A 17,666-nucleotide genomic window follows, 5' to 3' on the forward strand; every position below is an offset into this window, starting at 1 on the left:
TGCAGTTTGGTCCAGAGTTATTACCGGGAACAGATGAATCAGTAGGATGCATTCAGAATTGAGGTTCGAGGCCTCTAGATTCATTGTCTTCCTCACTTGCAGGCACTTGTTATAAAGTTATTTCTCAAAACTTTAGTGCTTAGAGGAGAAACTGTGGGTTTTCTGTGGCAGAAGGTCTGTCTGTTCACTAGTTTGAAGAATACATTGTAAGTGTTGGTTTCTTGGGCATAGATGGTCTTGGGTTTCCGATATAAGCATCTGCTAGAAGAGCAGTTCATTTGAGGCAGTGAACTAAGCACTATGATGGGACAAGGCCCTGTGGTATGTTGGGGCATGCAGAAAGGATCAAGGCTCAGTTCTTCAGAGTTTACAGTCAACTGTGAGGGCCAGAGACTCAGATATATCAGGTCCAATTTGAATGAAAGATGGAGGAGGATCAACGTGATGAGTTTTACCTGGTGAAGGGGGCAGGCATTACCGTGGAGAAAAGTTCCTCTGAGGATGCTGACAACCTCTACAGGAAAAGAAGGGTTTGGATAAAGAGAGCAGTGAGCATGGAGGTATAGAAGTGCAGAAAATGGTTCAGTTTTGAATGATACGCAAGGAGTTTGGACTTGATTCTTTAGGCAATGGGGAGAAATTGGTAGTGTTTGCGTAACAAGGGTGACCCGACCAGATCTTTGATGTATCACACTTTTCGGGCAGCAGAATAGAAGAAAGGCTCAGGCTCAGGAGGGCAGTTAGAGGGCTGAAATGAGAAGTTAAGGGAGTGACCACAGAAGTGGAGGCGATGTGATGAATACGAGAAATATTTTGGTAGTAAAACAGATAAAACTTGATCGCCAATGAAGGAGAAGGCATCAGGAATTACAGTCATGCTTCTGACTCGGTGCCTAGATAGGTGATGATACACCTGAACTCTGCTATGCAAAAGGAGGAAGCCGAAGGGAAGGGTGAGAGAAGACAGAGGTCAGTTTGGGCATTTCTCTTTGGAGGATTTGTGGAAATTTCCCCTGGGTAGCGTGACCTGCAGGGTTGGAATTGGGGAGAAAGGTCTGGGTTGGGGACCTCTAGGAGTTGACTTGGGCTGGCAGCACCTTTCTCCCTTTGCATTGGCCTGGCCCGGTGATAAGGCTAAAATCTTGATGAGCCCATTGAGTGTAGATTCAGATTCTGTCTCTCAGCCTGCTCGTGAACATGGATAGACCCTAGCTAATGCTGGACCTCGCGACATGACTGCTTTGTTTTGCCTTCAAAGTTGACTGGCTAGATCAGGCTCTCTGTCCACGCTCACTCTTTGAGGGTCTATGATGCAGCCCGGGCTCCATGCAAGCACGTCTGTACTGCACCGGACTGTGACGAGCTGTCTTAGGAGATTCTCTTGTTTTTGTTTGCCAATTTAAAACAGTATGCCCCACCCACCCACCAAAGTCAACCTTTTAATGGATTCTCTTTATCTCTAAAATGAGTGTGTTGGATTAGATGGTCGCTGAGGTCCTGTTCAGCTCTGCTTGGCTCTGATTTGGAAATGTCCATCTATGCAACATCAATCAGAGACAGCTTCCCACCTCACTTAAACAATTATACACACATCCACTTGTGTTTTTGTTTGTTGGCTGCAGGAGAAGGAAATGCCACGTGCATCGATTGTTATTAGTCAATACCTTGTGGCATCGGAACTGTTTTGTGACAACCTTGTGTCTCGATTTCCCAGGTTTATGTCACATCATTAGGATCTAAAGGTTCATCAGACACTGGGTGAGTTCAGGTTGGAGTGTGACTTTGTTGTCTCTGCATCTGTTAAGCTTTGAACATTTTAATAACTTCTAAAAGCTATTTACTCATTCATATTTATGACGGGCCTTACAGAGCTGGTAAATTCTACTTTAATACCAAATATAATAATAGCTAATATTTGAGAGATTCCTATGTGTTAGAGTCCATGCTAACCCCTTCATATATTCTGTCCAATTTAGTCTGCAAATCAACTCACTGTAGTGGAGTTTACCGCTATCTCCATTTTACAGGTAAGGAAACTAAGGCACAGAGCTGTCAAGGCTCTTGGCCAAGGCGTCTCTGCTGGTGAGTGGCAGAGCTGGGACCTGCACTCAGGCTGTTTGGCTCCACAGCTGGTCACCAGTACTTATAATCCTCATCCAGTACTTATAATCTTGGAACAGCTTTGGACCAGAGTTGAGAGCCTCGTGTCCCAGTTTTTGATGTGACTCCAGCAGTGTCATCTTCAGCAAAGAACTTAGTATCTTAGAAACTGTGGTCCCCAGAGCATTGTGCCTCTTGTCATAGAGCTATCATGAGACCCCCAAGCCTCCTGGCACATCATGATGACGCTTTTTTTGGCCCACGGTGGCCTCGTTTCTGTTATGTATGTCATCCATTTTATCCCATTGGGGTGTTGAGCAATCAGGTATAATACCTTCATTTTACGTATGGGGAGCAGGTCATTCCTGTGAGGTCAACTGAATGTGCCGGGCCCCTAGTCAGTGAGTGGGAGAACTGACGAGAAGTTGTCTCTCCTGGCTCCATGATCATTTCTCTTTCTGCTACCAAATGATTAACTGTGGGGGCCTGCAGGTTCCCACATGATCAGGTGTCTGATCTCTGAGGTCCCAGGGTCCTGGAAGGGCTGAATGCTGGGCTCAGTACCTGGAGACAGCTACCGCATTTTTTTATTGAGATATAATTCATATAACATAAAATCCACCATTTTAAAGTCTGCAGTTCAGTGCTTCTTAATATACTCAGTAGGTGGGGCAGCCATCACTACGATCTAATTCTAGACTATTTCTGTTAACTCCAAATGAAACCCTGCACTTATTAGCAGTCACTCCTCATACCCCTGTCCCTGGCAGCCACTCCATTTTTCTTTTTCAAAGGAGTCCCCTGGCCCTCAGCTCTGACTTCTGTGGAAGAGGTTATCCTTGAAGGCCTTCCGAGCCCCTTTGGGATTTTCTCTGAGCAGTCATCATCGATATTTACCTTTCTGTGTGGAAAGGAAGAATGAACGTATCCTTTCAGTTAGCAAGGTGACTTATGCAATTTAAAAAAAAAAACAAAACCCTCCTCACCTTTAATATCAAGCTCCTTGCCATGTACATAGGACACACAGACGCTCCCTGGAAATGTGTAAAAATACTCTTAGCTACGGTACCTGCATCTAAATTCTTATTTACCGGATTTTCCTTTACATAGCAGGTAACAGAAGTGAGGTGTGCCCTGTGAATACCTGAAATGAACTGCCTGGGTTGGACTCTGCAGATGTATTGATGGTGATAGCTGTTTTGGACTGAAATGCTGATCCCTGGCTTCTGATGAACTACTGCTTTTGCATCATTACTTTCCTCTCTGGGAGTGCTTTCAATTTATTCATGAAACTAGTGGGAGCTCAGGTGGCAATAGCTAAATCCATTTAGTAATCAGAATAAGAGGAAAGCCATGTTCATGTTCCCTTGCAATGCTGCAGCGCTTAGCTAACCCAGAGGATATTAATTACTCAGCATGCTTTGAGGTGTGAAGGCATAAATTTACCAAGACAAATGTGTTCCCATGTAGACTGAGGCAACAAGAGTTAATTTAAAACAGTGCAAAAATTCAGGGAAATTGGGGACTAGCATAATTTAGCATTTTTGGTGGGAGAGCGAGACCTACTTGTTTGTGTTAAGGGAGCGAAATTATTTGCACCAGAGACATTTGAAAACTTGACCATGCATGCCAGCGAGTTTGTGAAATAGATTTCCCACAAGCGATGTTCGGGGATGTTTCTGTGGCAGGCAGGGGCTTCCTGCAGCACAGAGGTGCGAAGTTGTTTTTCCGGCCTGCAGGTTCTCCTTTTATTACTCATGGCCCCAGTGGCCCCCTGCTAGAGGGCAGGGGAAACACATGGCTTTTGCAAGCAGCCCATCAGGCGAGGTCTTGATCACGTTAAGGTAGAGCATCTTTATTTCATGGCTCATTTCAGGTTAAATCAAGCTGTGCCCCCGACCCCTCCATCAGTAGGCTCAATCTATTGGAGCTGATTTTTAGTCTTATTCTCTGAACCCAAGTGATCGGGGGCTTACGTCACAGTCCTATTTACTGGGTCATGACTTGCCCCCTCAGGTCTGAATTTGATCCCGGCCCACCTTCTGGTGGGCCCTCCCAGCTTTTAAGGGCCTGCCTCACTGTTGACCGAGTCGATTTCCTCTTTCCTATTTGATAAATAGCTCCATTTCTTTGCAGTTGTACAGATGCAGGTGCTAACTTTGCTGCCGGGCAGGTGGGTGTTCTGGCTTTCTTGGACAAACTTAAGTATAACATGGGTGTTTATGGAAGCGCCATTCAGACAGGCAAATGGAAAATCCTGAGACGACGCATCTACGCTTTACTAGTCTCTGGTGTCCCTTGCGTTCTTATTCATCGAAAGAAAAGGGTCAAGATTTTGCAATTTGAAAACAAAAGCGGTTTATGGTATTTATTCGTTTAGGATTTGTACTGGACCTTAGCCCCCCAAAACTGAAAGCCGCATATATGCATGAAGGTAAAAGGCAGGCGAGAAGCCATCCTTAGAGAGCAGGGGGATAGATGTCACTGGGCACTTGAGAGGCACCCGTCTCCCTGGCCAAGTTGTGACCGTGCCTCTGAAATCTTCAGCAGCCCGGGGTCCAGGCTGCCTCTGCAGTTCTCAGTCCAGCAGCAAGGAGCAGACATATACGTTCCTCTGCAGAGATGAGTTTGCTCTGGGCATGAAATCCAAATGGATTTGTCACAAAGTAATATCAAGTTATCTATTGCTAATTCCGTGCGAGCAGATCAGAGATACTTTTGCAGCATGGAGACAGAGTTTGGATAATCGCAATAAACACACCTTTAGGGAGTGCCTCCTTGCTGCCAGGCCTGTGTTTGGGCATGGAGATGCCCAAGTCCTGGTCCCTGCTTCAAGCATCACTACCCATGGAACTTTCTGCAATGATAGAATTGTTATCTGTTGGCGGTGTCGAACACAGTAGCCACCAGCCCTGTGTGGCTACAGAGCATTTGGAATGGGGCTGGAATGACTAAGAACTGAATTTTAAAAATTTATTGAGTGTTGAGTAGTTTTAATTTAAAAAGCCGCACGTGGCTAGAGGCTGCCATGTTAGATCTACAGAGAGGACGAGCACAAACACTTGAATGGGCAAGATTTCAGGATGAACTAAGTGGAACAGGCGGGAGAACGGAGGAGGGAGTAATTAATCAAATCCAAATGAAAGGCTACCTAAGGGGCACATCACATGGGCTCTCTCATGGATCAGACATTTCAATCAAGGCTTTGGCAGATGCTGGGTCCCAGCCAGTCCATGGCAGAATTCTCTAACAACAGCCTGCTGTGTCTTGCTTTACAGCCTTCATAAAAACGCACCCTTAATTTTAGACCCCAGTCACGGTGGGTCAGGTTGCAATATGAGGTCAAGTTTATGTTCCCTCCCAAAGGGACAAAATCCACTTCAGGACAGACACAGGCTGCTGGGTTGTCTGCGGGTAAGACCAGCAATTTCCTTACTAAATGGATCTTCTCAAGGACACGCACAAGGCCGTGTGTAATGTTTCCAAAATCCTGCTCTGTGTGAAAGGACGTTTTCAGACAGGTGTGACCAGCTCACTGCATGCTTTTGCCGTTAAAAGAAATTCTTTGTGACCTTCTGCAGTGGAATGAGGGAACTCCTCTGCCAAATACTTGAACACTGGCCGTCCAGATACCCAGTGATTTGGGGCTTGTAAATTGAGCCTACTATGAATCAGCTGCTTTCCAATACGTGCCTGGTGCCAGAGGGTGAATCAGTGTTGTTAATGCAAGGATTCCTGTCTGCTTACACTCAAACTGAGTAGTCTAGTTACAGATCGTGTGGAAGAGGCACGGAATTTAAACCATTGGAGGTGTGGTATCTCTCAGAATATTTGTTCCCATCTTGATTTTAGCAGCTGTGCTTGCTTGTAGACTCTGAAGTTGTCTTCATACCTCAGGATGTAGCTTGAGATTGAATGGTTTTGTCCACAGCTCGTTTGGGTCTCTAGAATCCAAGATCAACGAGGGATTAATACTGCAAAATCATTAAATTGTTGTTTTTACTTGATGATACATAACAGAATATAGAAACAAACAGTAGCACATGGCTGAGGCTAAAAACACATTACCTATGCAAGATGTTATTTGGAGGAACCTGTTCTTCCCATTCTTGGGTGAGAAAGGATAGAGTTTTGAAGGAATACCCAGCAGGATGATTGGCTTATGATTTTGGGGGGAGGTCGATAAAGAACTTTTAAATCATCATCATAAGAGAAATACATGTACAATACTAAAAAAAAAAGGCAGAGAAGGGTTGAAATTAATAGTGAAATGTTCACATTCTCTAAACACAGCCACTGTTAACCAGTTTTTGTGTGTAAGCTTCCAGAAAATCGTTATGGCTATCCATATAGATACACAAATGAAAAATACTTCTCTGTATCTTGCTTTAGTTATTTGTTACTACATCTTAGAGACCTCTCCCATGTCAGTATATAGACTTTTATCATTCTTTGTTTGAATAGACTTTATTTTTTTATATTATAGTTTTATTTTAGGTTTAGAGCAATATTGAGCAGAGGGTATGGAGTTTTCTCATTTACCTTCTGCCTCTACTCGGGCATAGCCTCCATTATTATTAACACCCCCCACCAGAGTGGTACGTTATTTATAATTGATTCACCTATATGAACACGTCATTATCCTCTAAAGTCTATAGTTTACATCAGGGTTCATTCTTGGTGTTGTATATTCTGTGATTTTGGACAAATTTCTAAGGGCATGTATCCATTACAGTATCACAGAGTAGTTTCACTGCCCTAAACATCGTTCCACTATTCATCCCTTCCCCCGCAGTCCCTGGCAAACAACTCATCTTTTTACTGTTTCCATAATTTTGTCCAGAATGTCGTAATAGTAAGAATCAAACGGTATGTCGCTTTTACAATTTCTTTCACTTAGTAATAGGCATTGAAGATTCCTCTGTGTCTTTTCATGGCTTGATAGCTGATTTCTTTTTAGCAATGAAGACTATCCCATTGTCTGGAGGTGCCACAGTTTACCCATTCACTTAAGGACATCTTGGTTGCTTCCAAGTTTTGGCAATTATGAAGACAGTTGCTGTAAACATCCATGTGCAGGTTATGTGGGCATAAGTTTTCAACTCCTTTGGGTAAATGCCAAGGAGTGCAATTACTGGCACATATGTATATATGTTTAGCTTTGTTAGAAACCACCAGACTGCTTTCCAAAGTGGCTGTACCATTTTGCATTCCCACCAGTAATGAATGAGATTTCCTTTGGTTCCACATTCTTGTCAGCACTTGGCATTGTCTGCGTTCCAAATTTTGGCCATTCTCATTGGTGTATAGTGGTATCTTGTTTTAATTTGAATTTCCCTGCTGACATATGATGTAGAGCATGTTTTCATATGCTTGTTTGCCATCTGTATATCTTCTTTGGTAAGATATCTGTGAAGATCTGACTAATTTTTCTCTTGGTCAGCTGTTGTTTATGTGTATAGCTTTAGAAACACTCCAATAAGGAATATACCAACTCTGGTTCATATCTTTATTTTTCTTTGTCTCCTTTTTTCCATAATTATCGATATATAATTGACATACAACATTGTATAAATTTAACGTGATGTAATTGTGTAATGTACAATACGATGATTTGATACATGTATATGCTGTGAAATGATGATCACAGTAAGATTAGTTAACACCTCCACCCGCTCACATAATTACCATTTGCGTGTGTGGTGACAACATTTAAGATCTACCCTCTTAGAAATTTTCAACTATATAATACAATATTTTTAACTGTAGTCACCATACTGTATATTAGATCCCCAGATATTCATCTTATAATTGGAGGTTTATACCCTTTCACCAGCATCTCCCTGTTTCTCCTACCACCCGCCCACAGCCCCTGGAAATCACCGTTCTACTCTCTCTGTTTCTATGAATTCGGCTTTTTAGATCCCACGTATAAGCGAGGTCATACAGTGTTTGTCTTTCTCTGATTTATTTCACTTAGCATAATGCCCTCAGAATCCATTCATGTTGTTGAAAAGGCAGAATTTCCTTCTTTTCATGGCTGAATAATATTCCATTGTGTGCGCATATGCGTGTGTTGCATTTTCTTTATCCATTCACCCATCGATGGACACTTAGGTAGTTTCCATGTTTGGGCTATTGAAAATAATGCTGCAGTGAACATGAGGGTGTGGCTATTTCTTGGAGATAGCGATTTCATCTCCTTCAGTTCTACACCCAGAAATAGAATTGCTGGGTCATATGGTAGTTCTCTTTTTCACTTTTTGAGGACCCTCCATACTGGTTTTCATAGTGGCGACACCAATTTACATTCCCACCAACAGTGCACAAGGGTTCACTTTTTTCCACATCCTTGCCAACAGTCATTATTTCTTATCTTTTTGATAATAGCAATTCTAACAGGTGTGAGATAATGTTTTATTGTGGTTTTGATTTGCATTTCCCTGATGATTAGTGATGTTGAGCATCTTTTCATGTACCCGTTGGTCATTTGTATGTCTTTAGAAAAATGTCTATTCAGGTCCACAGGAGTGGCCCAGAGAATGACTAGATGCCAGGGACCACTGGGGCGTGACCCATTTTTTAATTGGATTGTTTTTAAGTTTCAAGTGTTTTCTGTCTATTTGGGATAATGGTCTTTTATCAGATATCTTTTTGAAAATATTTTCTCCCAGTCCGTGGCTTGTGTCTTCATTCTTTTGACAGTATCTTTTGCAGAGCAGAATTTAATTCTAATGAAGTCCAGCTTATCGATTTTTCTTTCATGGATCATGCCTTCGGTGTTGTTTCTAACGAGTCATCACCAAACGCAGGTCTAGATTTTCTGTGTTATCTTCGAGGTGGTTTTATTGTTTAGGTCTGTGATCCATTTTGAGTTAATGTTTGCGAAGGATGTAAAGTCTGTGTCTAGATTTATGTTTTCGCATGTGGGTGTCCAGTTCCAGCACCATGTGTTGAAAAGACTATCTTTTTTCCATCGTGTTGCCTTTGCTCCTTTGTCAATGATTAGTTGACTATATTTATGTGGGTCTATTTTGGGGCTCTTTCTTCTGTTTCATTGATCTTTTTTTTTTCTCTTGCTCAAACCACACTATCTTTATTACTCTAGTGTTATAGTAAGTCTTGAAGTTGGGTAGTGTAAGTCCTCCAACTTTGTTCTTTTCCTTCAATACTGTATTGGTTATTCTGGCTCTTTTCCCTCTCCATATAAGCTTTAGAATCTGTTCATCAATATCTTAACTCGCTGACATTTTGATTGTGATTGTGTTGGATCTATAAACCAAGTTGGGAAGAACTGACATCTTGACAGTATTGTGTCTTATTTCTCCTTCGATTTCTCTCATCAGAGTTTTATAATTTTCTGCATATAGATCTTATATATTTTTGTTAGATTTATACTAGCTATTTATTTTTGGGAGGGGCTGCTTATATAAATAGTGTTGTGTTTTTAATTTCAAATTCCACTTGTTCGTTACTGGTATGTAGGAAAGCAATTGACTTTCGTATATTAGCCCTGTATCCTGCAACCTTGCTGTAGTCACTTACTAAGTTCCAGGAGGGTTTTTTTAAATTATTCTTTTGGGATTATCTACATAAACATCATGTTCTCTGTGAACAAAGACAGTTTTATTTCTTCCTTCTCAATCAGTATACCTTTTTTTGTTGTTGTTGCAGTAGCCAGGACTCCCAGTATGATTTTGAAAAGCAGTGGTGTGAGGGGATATCATTGCCTTGTTCCTGATCTTAGAAGGAAAGTTTTAGTTTCTCACCATTAAGTATGTTAGCTGTAGGTTTTTTGTAGATATTCTTTATTAAGTTTGGGAAGTTCTCTTCTATTCCTAGTTTACTCAGGGTATCCCAGTCTTTTAAATAGTTAGAGAACTTTTCGTTGTAGTAAAGAACTATATTTTATTTAATCATTCTTCTTTGATGAGCAACACTTGGTCTGTTTCCATTTCTTTTTGCTATTATAACCAGTATTGCCATGAACATCCTCATCCATTTCTTTTTGGGCACATGTACAAGTATTTTTCTGTAACAGGTAACTAAAAATGTAATTGTTGGGTTGAGAAATGTGCATATTTAAATTATTTTAATTTTTTAAATGTTGATACAATTACAAGCCTACAGGAAACTTGCAAGTACAATACAAGGGATGTTCCGTGCCCCCCCGCAAATCATTTGAGAGTGAGTTGCATACCTGATGCCCCATCACCACCAACCCCCCCGCCGCCATACAGTATACTTTAGAGTGCATTTCCTATAAAGAAGGACATCCTTTTATATATCCTCATTGTAACCATCTGAATTAGGAAATTCACATTGATACATTACTACCACCTAGTCCTCAGACACCATTCAAGTTTCACCAGTTGTCCCAATGTCTAATACAGGGAATTCCCATTTACTATTCACTTAGATTCCCTACTTTTACCACATTTGCTCTGCTGTGTCTATGTAGTTTGAATTTTTTTTTTCTGAATCATTTCAGAATCAGTCAGAAACGTGATGCCCATCACCTCTTGACACTTCAGTGTGCCTTTTCTGAAAACAAGGACACCCTCCTCCATGACCATAGTACATCCATCAAGATCAGAAAGTTGACAGTGATCCAGTATTACCATCTAGTCCACATACCTCATCCAAATTTCACTGATTGTCCCAATAATGGCCTTTATAGGTTCAAGATCCAATCCAGGATCATCTGTTGGATTTAGCTGTCACAGTTTTCCTGATCTCAGGGACTGCAGTCTTTTGGTGCTTGTTGTTCAGTGCTGAAAATTGTTGCCTCATGTTTTCTCCATTTTCTGGTTTATGATGTTGGTTAATCTGATACCAGTTACTCCATCATAGCAAGAAGCAAAAGTCTACTTTAGAATTTTAGAAGCTATTAAGTGCTATGACTTATTTTCTCGATGGATTATATGCTTTATTCTTATAAAACATTGCTCTTTTCCTATTTAGAGGTTTGAGTCTTGAATTTTATATTAATTTTACCACATCTGTTCCTTCCTGTTAGCATTTGCATTGTATATATTTGTCTATTCTCCTGTATCTTTTTTTTTGCCATTTTATTTTAGATTTATATTTTGTCAACAACACGTAGTTATCTTTTTATCCCATTTACCGTTTGATAGAACATTTACCCTATTTATACTCATTTTTTGTTATGATTATATTATGTTAAAGTTTGTTTTCCATTTAACATATTTCCTATTTAAGATTTATGCGTCTCGTTTTTTTCCTGTTTGTCTTTTTTGGATTGATTTTTTTAGTCGGTGGTGTTGACCTTTCATGGTTTTTTCTTGAATGAGTTAGAGGTTAATATCCTGTAGCTCTTCTTTTAGTGGTTACCCTTATTTATTTATTTTTTTTGCTATAGGAAATGGATTTTTAAAAATAAACTTTATTTTTAGAACAGTTTTAGATTCACAATGCAAAGCTAGTACAGTGAGTTCCCTTAAACGCTGCATCCAGTTCTCCCTATTATTATTCTATATTAGTATGGTACATTTGTCACAATTAACCAATATTGATACACTATTATAAACTAAACTGCGTACTCTATTCAGATTTCCTTAGTTTTCATCTAAAGTCCTTTTTCTGTTACAGGATCCAGTCCAGGGTACCACATAACTTTCCATCTCTATATCTCCTTAGGCTCTTCAGCCTATGCCAGTTTCTTAGACTTTTCCTTTTTCTATTAGGGTTGGCATTCAATACTTTATATTAGTTTCAGGTGTATAGCATAGTGGTTAGATAATTATATAATTTACAAAGTGATCCCCTCAATTAGTTTAGTACCCACCTGGCACCATACATAGTTATTACCATATTATCAACTGTATTCCCTATGCTATACTTCACATCCCCATGACCATTTTGTAACCACCAATTTGTATTTCTCTTTTTGATGACCTTGATAGTTTTGAGGAATACTGGTCAGGTATTTTGTAGGATGCCCCTTGGTTGGAATTTGTCTGCTGTTTTTCTCATGATTATGCTGGGGTTATGGGTTTTTGAGAGGAAGATCACACACATATAGCACCCTTTTTATCGCATCATACCAAGGGTATATACTAACAATATTACTTATCACTATTGATATTATGATTGCCCAGTCGATTTAGTGTTTGTCAGGTCTATCCACTGTAAAGTTACTTTCTGCACCTTCTTCACCTTCTCATACTGTAATCTTTGGAAGGAAGTCAGAACTTACGGAGGTAGGAAGTTATGCTTCACCTCCTTGAGGGAGAATTATCTACATAAATGAATTTGAATTCTGCTCTCTTTCTGTATTTGGTCAGTCATGGATATTTATTTTATACTTAGGGTTATTATCCAGTACTACTTTATTGCCTAAATTATTCCATCTCTCGCCATTGAGAACTCTTTCAGTTAGTGCTCTGCCCCTGTGGCATATACCCATCAACATCAATATTTTTAGAAGTACTTCCTGGCATTATAAAATGCTTCAAGCTCATATATTTCCTGTGCTCAATCCTAGAATCAGCCATTTCTCCAAGGAGCTCTGGTCCCTTTTATTGGAGAATAGTATTTAGAAACCAAGATCTGGGCGCTTGGTGTGCTCCTCGCTACTGGGGTGTTATTGCTTCCAGACCTCTCAGCTGACAGAGCTAGGGAATATATGTCTGCATAGTAACCCAAATATTTCTATATGTAACCATCTCTGTGTATATATATATGTGTATATATATGCATGTATATTTTAAGCTAAACATGATTCATACTGAGGTCTCTAACTCTAATCGATCATTACATGGATCATTCTAGCCTTATCTGTAACCTCGCTCTCCAACAGTGAGAAACCTGGCTTCTGCAATCCACCATCTACTTATTTGTTCAGTTCCAGTGCACATGCATAGTTGTTTGCTTGGGACTTGATGATGTGTATACCCCTGTGGAAAAGTGCATGCTCATCCAGAGGGAATGACAACTGACAAATTTCACAGCAGGCAGGGTTGGGCAGATGGGTCCACTTCCGAGGACAGATTGTTCTTGTGAAAAGATTTTCCCCAGACCTTTTCAGTTATGTGTAATCGGTCAGAGCTACTAGTCTAGGTATGGGTGCTGGGGTTGGTGGGAGGTACCCAAAATTTACAAAATGCAGAGCAGCCTTTGTAAGACCTGGGATGGGTAAAAGAATTTAGCCCATTATCAGTGGAGCTTTGGGCTCTGATACTTCCTGTTGCAGACATCATACACACCATGGAGAAATACTTCTGTAAGATTGTGTTCCATACATTTGAGCCTTCAAACTTCTAGTGGACTGAAAAATGTGTGTTGATTTGTTGGGGATAAGTCACTTGCAGAAGGATAGCAACTCAGTATATCTTTGGATGATTTCAACTGATTTCCTTTTGTGGGGTTACCTTCATGACACTGTCTAAAGGGAAACGACCTTACGAGAAAGTATTTCAGTATTATTTCGTTTCATGCAAAGATAGTTAATTTTTATTTCTTTTAATTTTTAGGATCCGGAGACTTGAATGATTTCGATCTGAGGGATGCATTGAAAGAAACTGCCTCAGTAAAGCGTGAGTAGTAGATTAAATAAACTATTAAAAGTAAACAATAGTGATTAACGTGCACCAGCCGCTTAGAATACATACTCAAAGAAAACAACAGACGGCCTGTATTTCACTTGATCAGATAAAATATGGTTATCATAAATTGCATTATTTAAAAGAAAATCTGAATATTTAAAATCCATTGCTTCCTTTGTGGAGAATACCAAACAGTGTGTTATAACCGATATAGCATTTTCTCCGGTGCAACTCATAGCCCACCCCGGTGTAACATGTCAGTAGTGGCCTCCGAGAACTGTCTTCCCTAGCTCAGAAAACGGTACTTTGAAGTGAATAAGGAATTTGTTTCTCTTTTCAGATTTTTTTATGATGCTTTTCTTAAAATGGTGTCTACATATAATCTCTCAAATAAGCTTTGTCATCAGTTTCTCTTTAAGTCTTTTGGAAATTTTTAAATCATTTTTTTCAAAAAAATACATGGATGCTTAGAAAGTAAAGATTTCCTTTACTTTCTAAAGCTGAGATTTCCCTTGACCTTTCCCAATCCTACTAACACCCACTCCCATCCCAAGAAGGAACTGCCGATTAGCTTTCTATGCTGTTACGTACATCTATACACATAGATATTTTGATGTCTGTTTTTGTTTGTTTGTTCGTTTGTTTGTTTGTTTTACATAGGGTGTAGGGCTTTTTTCATTTAGTTATATGCATGTTAATTTACAACTTGTTTTTTTTTCTCAGTTTAATATGTATCAAATACCTGAGTGACTGTATCTATCTGTGTTAGTTTCCTAGTAACAAAGTGCCACAGACTGGGTGACTTACAACCTCAGAAATTCATTCTCTCTCAGTTCTGGAGGCAAGAAGTCCAAGATCAAGGTATTGGCAGGGCCATGCTCCCTCTGAAGGCTCGAGGGGAGAGTCTTTCCTCTTCTATCTCCTGGTGGTGGCAGCAGTCCTTGTCACCTTTCGGCTTGCCTCTGCAGCACTCCGGTCTCTGCTTCCATCTTCACATGGCCTACTCGTGTGTGTTTGCGCGCATGCGTGTGTGTGTGTGTGTGTGTGTGTGTGTCTGTCCGTCTTCTGTCTCTTATAAGGACACTTTCCGTTAGATTTAGAACTCACCTGGATAATCTTGAATGATCTCATCTCAGGATCCTTAATTATATCTGCAAAGACCCTTTCCCAAATAAGGTCACATTCATGGGTTCTGGGGGTCAGGACTTGGCTGTATATTTTGGAGGCTACCATTCAACCTACTGCATATCCATATACTATATCACAGGCACAAACCTGTGCTTCGTGGAGCTGACATTCCAGTGGTGTGGCTTTGGCCATGGCCAATGGTGCCGTTTCCTTACTGGCAGACATGTGGTTTGTTTTTGTTTTGCACAATTACAAGTTGGGCTTCAGTGAACAATTCTTGTCCATATCTTTTGCGCCCAAGTATAATGGAACTAGGAGGCCAAAGGGTATATGTATTATATATTTTAATAGATTCTGCGAAGTTGTTTCCAAAATAAATGTATCATTATATGCTCCTACCGATACTGTTATAAGAGTATATTTTATCCCAGATTTTACAACCAGATTTTACCAATCAAAAACATTTTACTAATACGATGGACGGCATAGTTTATTACTTATTATACATTTCCCTGATTATACTAAGACGGAGTACCATTTCATATATTTGTCAGCTGTTTGCATTTTCCTCTTTGGTGAACTGTCTTTTCATATCCTTTCTGGGTTGCTTGGGTTTTTTTTTATGAGTTTGTGGGATCTTTTTGTATATTCTGGATTGAGAAAGGCAGGACCTCTGGAGCCAGACTTCCTGTGTCCGAACCTTGTCCTTACCACTTATTAACTGTCACCTTTGCTGAGTCACCTTACTTCTCTGCTCCTCAGTGGCCTCATCTTATACACGAAGTTAATAAGCCTTACCTCCTAGGGTGATTGTCAGGATTAAATGACCTGGCCCATGCAAAGTGCTTAGCACAGGACTTGGTAAAAGGCGGGTGCTTGGTTATTATTGTTATTCTTTGACTCGATTGGGAGGACTGGGTCTCCAGTGTAAGAGTCAAGCTGAGGAACACTCACCTACTTAAGTCGATCAACAGACTCAGTGCAATTCTTGTCAAAATCCCAGCTCGAATTTTTCAGAAATGGACAAGCTGATCCTAAAATTCATATAGAAATTCACAGGGCCCAGAATAACCAAAAAAATCTTGCAAAAGAAGAAGTTGGAGGACTCACACTTCTCAATCTCAGAACTTACTACAAATGTGCAATAATCACAGGTAGTATGGTGCTGGCATCAAGACAGGCATATAGAGAGAGCTCAGTGGGATAGAACTGAGAGTCTAGAAATAAACCCTGTTTATATCTATGGCTTTTGACAAAGGTGTCAAGACTATTCAATTGGGGAAAGAATAGTCTCTTCAATAAATGATGCTGGGGCAACTGAATAGCCATGTGCAAAAGAATGAAGTTGGACCCCTGCCTCACACCTTACACAAAAATTAATTCAAAATAGATCATGCACCTAAAACTATAAATCTCTTAGAAGTTCGTTTTATGTATGGTGTGCAAGAAGATCTTAGGGTGTTCTCAGGTGTTTGCTGAGCATGCACACTGTCCTATACACACAGGTGGCTTTTTAGATTGCTAGGGAAATAAATATACTTAATTTATAACCAGCTATGACTTTAATGAAATTGTTCATCTCCAAAAATAAACATGACCTAAAACAAAAAGAAACTCGTTAAGTAAAAACAGACCCTCAAGTAATAAATATGTTAATTTCCTGATGGAAAGACTTTTAAGTATTTACATCAACTTTTCAGTCCTGTGCATGACCCTCTGATCTCATCAGCACCCATAAGACAGTGTGTCTGGGACCCATAGGCCACTGGCACATGATGTCTTTGGTTGAATGACATCCTTCAAGACCATATCACTCTGCCATCCTTTTTTTTTTTTTTCGATTTTAGCTTAGGTTTCGTGCAACTGAAGTTTTGAAGAGATAGGCCTGTGCATCTCTCATTGGCTCAGTTATTTTTCCAGTAGAGAATGTTCTTCTTTGTATATTGTACATTTCTTGTTTAAAGAATCCCTGAACCACCTAGGTCAGGCTATTGTAAATGACCTTCATCCATTCAACAATGTTTATTGAGTGCTTGCTTGCTGCCAGGCACTATTCCAGGTGTAGGATATACCACGTGGACTAGGTCAGTGACTTGATGAAGTTATTCTCTCTGGAAGGACACAGTACATAAAATAATTTTAGATATTTTACAACAAATACAACAGGATGATGGGACAGGAAAGGGCCAAAGGATGTGGTATAAGGGGTGACTGTGTCAGATAAAGTGGTACAGGCCTCTCTGATGAAAGGTGACATGCAAGGAGCTCGGAAATGACCCTTTGAGGCCAAGGAGTTAGGTATAAGAGCACTGTGGCAGAAAAGAACTGGGTTGGCTCTAGGGCCTGGAAGATGGTCTGTGTGGCTAGAAGTGTGAAGAATGTTAGAGAAAAGACAGAGAAATTGGCAGGGGCTGGATCATATAGGGTCTCCTAATGCATGGTGACGCTGTATTCTAAGTGATAGAGGAAGCTCCTATTTTTTAAACAGCTTTATCAAGGTGTAATTCACATACCATACAATTTACCCATTTAAAGTATACAATTCAGTGGTTTTTAGCATATTCACAGGGTCGTGCAACCATCATCACAGTCAATTTTAGAACAACTGGTCAGGTTCTCAAAAAGAAACACTGCACCCTTTACTTATCACTCCCCAGTCCCCTGACTCTCCCTTTTCCCCAAAGCCACTGGCACCCACTGATCTCTTTTCTGTCTTTGTGGAGTTGCCTATTCTAGTCATTTTCTATCAATGGAGTCATGTAACATGTGGACTTTGTTTGGTTTCTTTGACTTAGCATAACATTTCCAAGGTTCATCCATGTTGTTTTCAAAATTTTGTTCCTCCTTTTCTTCCTTTACTTTCTCCTTCCT

General features: G+C 40.2%; 1 protein-coding gene across 1 annotated transcript in view; it reads left to right on the top strand.

The window, feature by feature from the left end:
• Nucleotides 1–425: 425 nt before the first annotated feature.
• The window catches only part of CD99L2 (CD99 molecule like 2), a 58,781-nt gene continuing 41,540 nt past the window's right edge, over nt 426–17,666 (top strand). The window contains exons 1-3 of the mRNA XM_015595459.1: nt 426–560; nt 2,028–2,082; nt 13,596–13,658. Coding sequence (XP_015450945.1) covers nt 426–560; nt 2,028–2,082; nt 13,596–13,658 — 253 coding nt within the window. The remainder of the gene's footprint in view (nt 561–2,027; nt 2,083–13,595; nt 13,659–17,666) is intronic.

The sequence above is a fragment of the Pteropus alecto genome, unplaced genomic scaffold (genome assembly GCF_000325575.1).
Source record: "Pteropus alecto unplaced genomic scaffold, ASM32557v1 scaffold341, whole genome shotgun sequence".
NCBI lineage: Eukaryota > Metazoa > Chordata > Mammalia > Chiroptera > Pteropodidae > Pteropus > Pteropus alecto.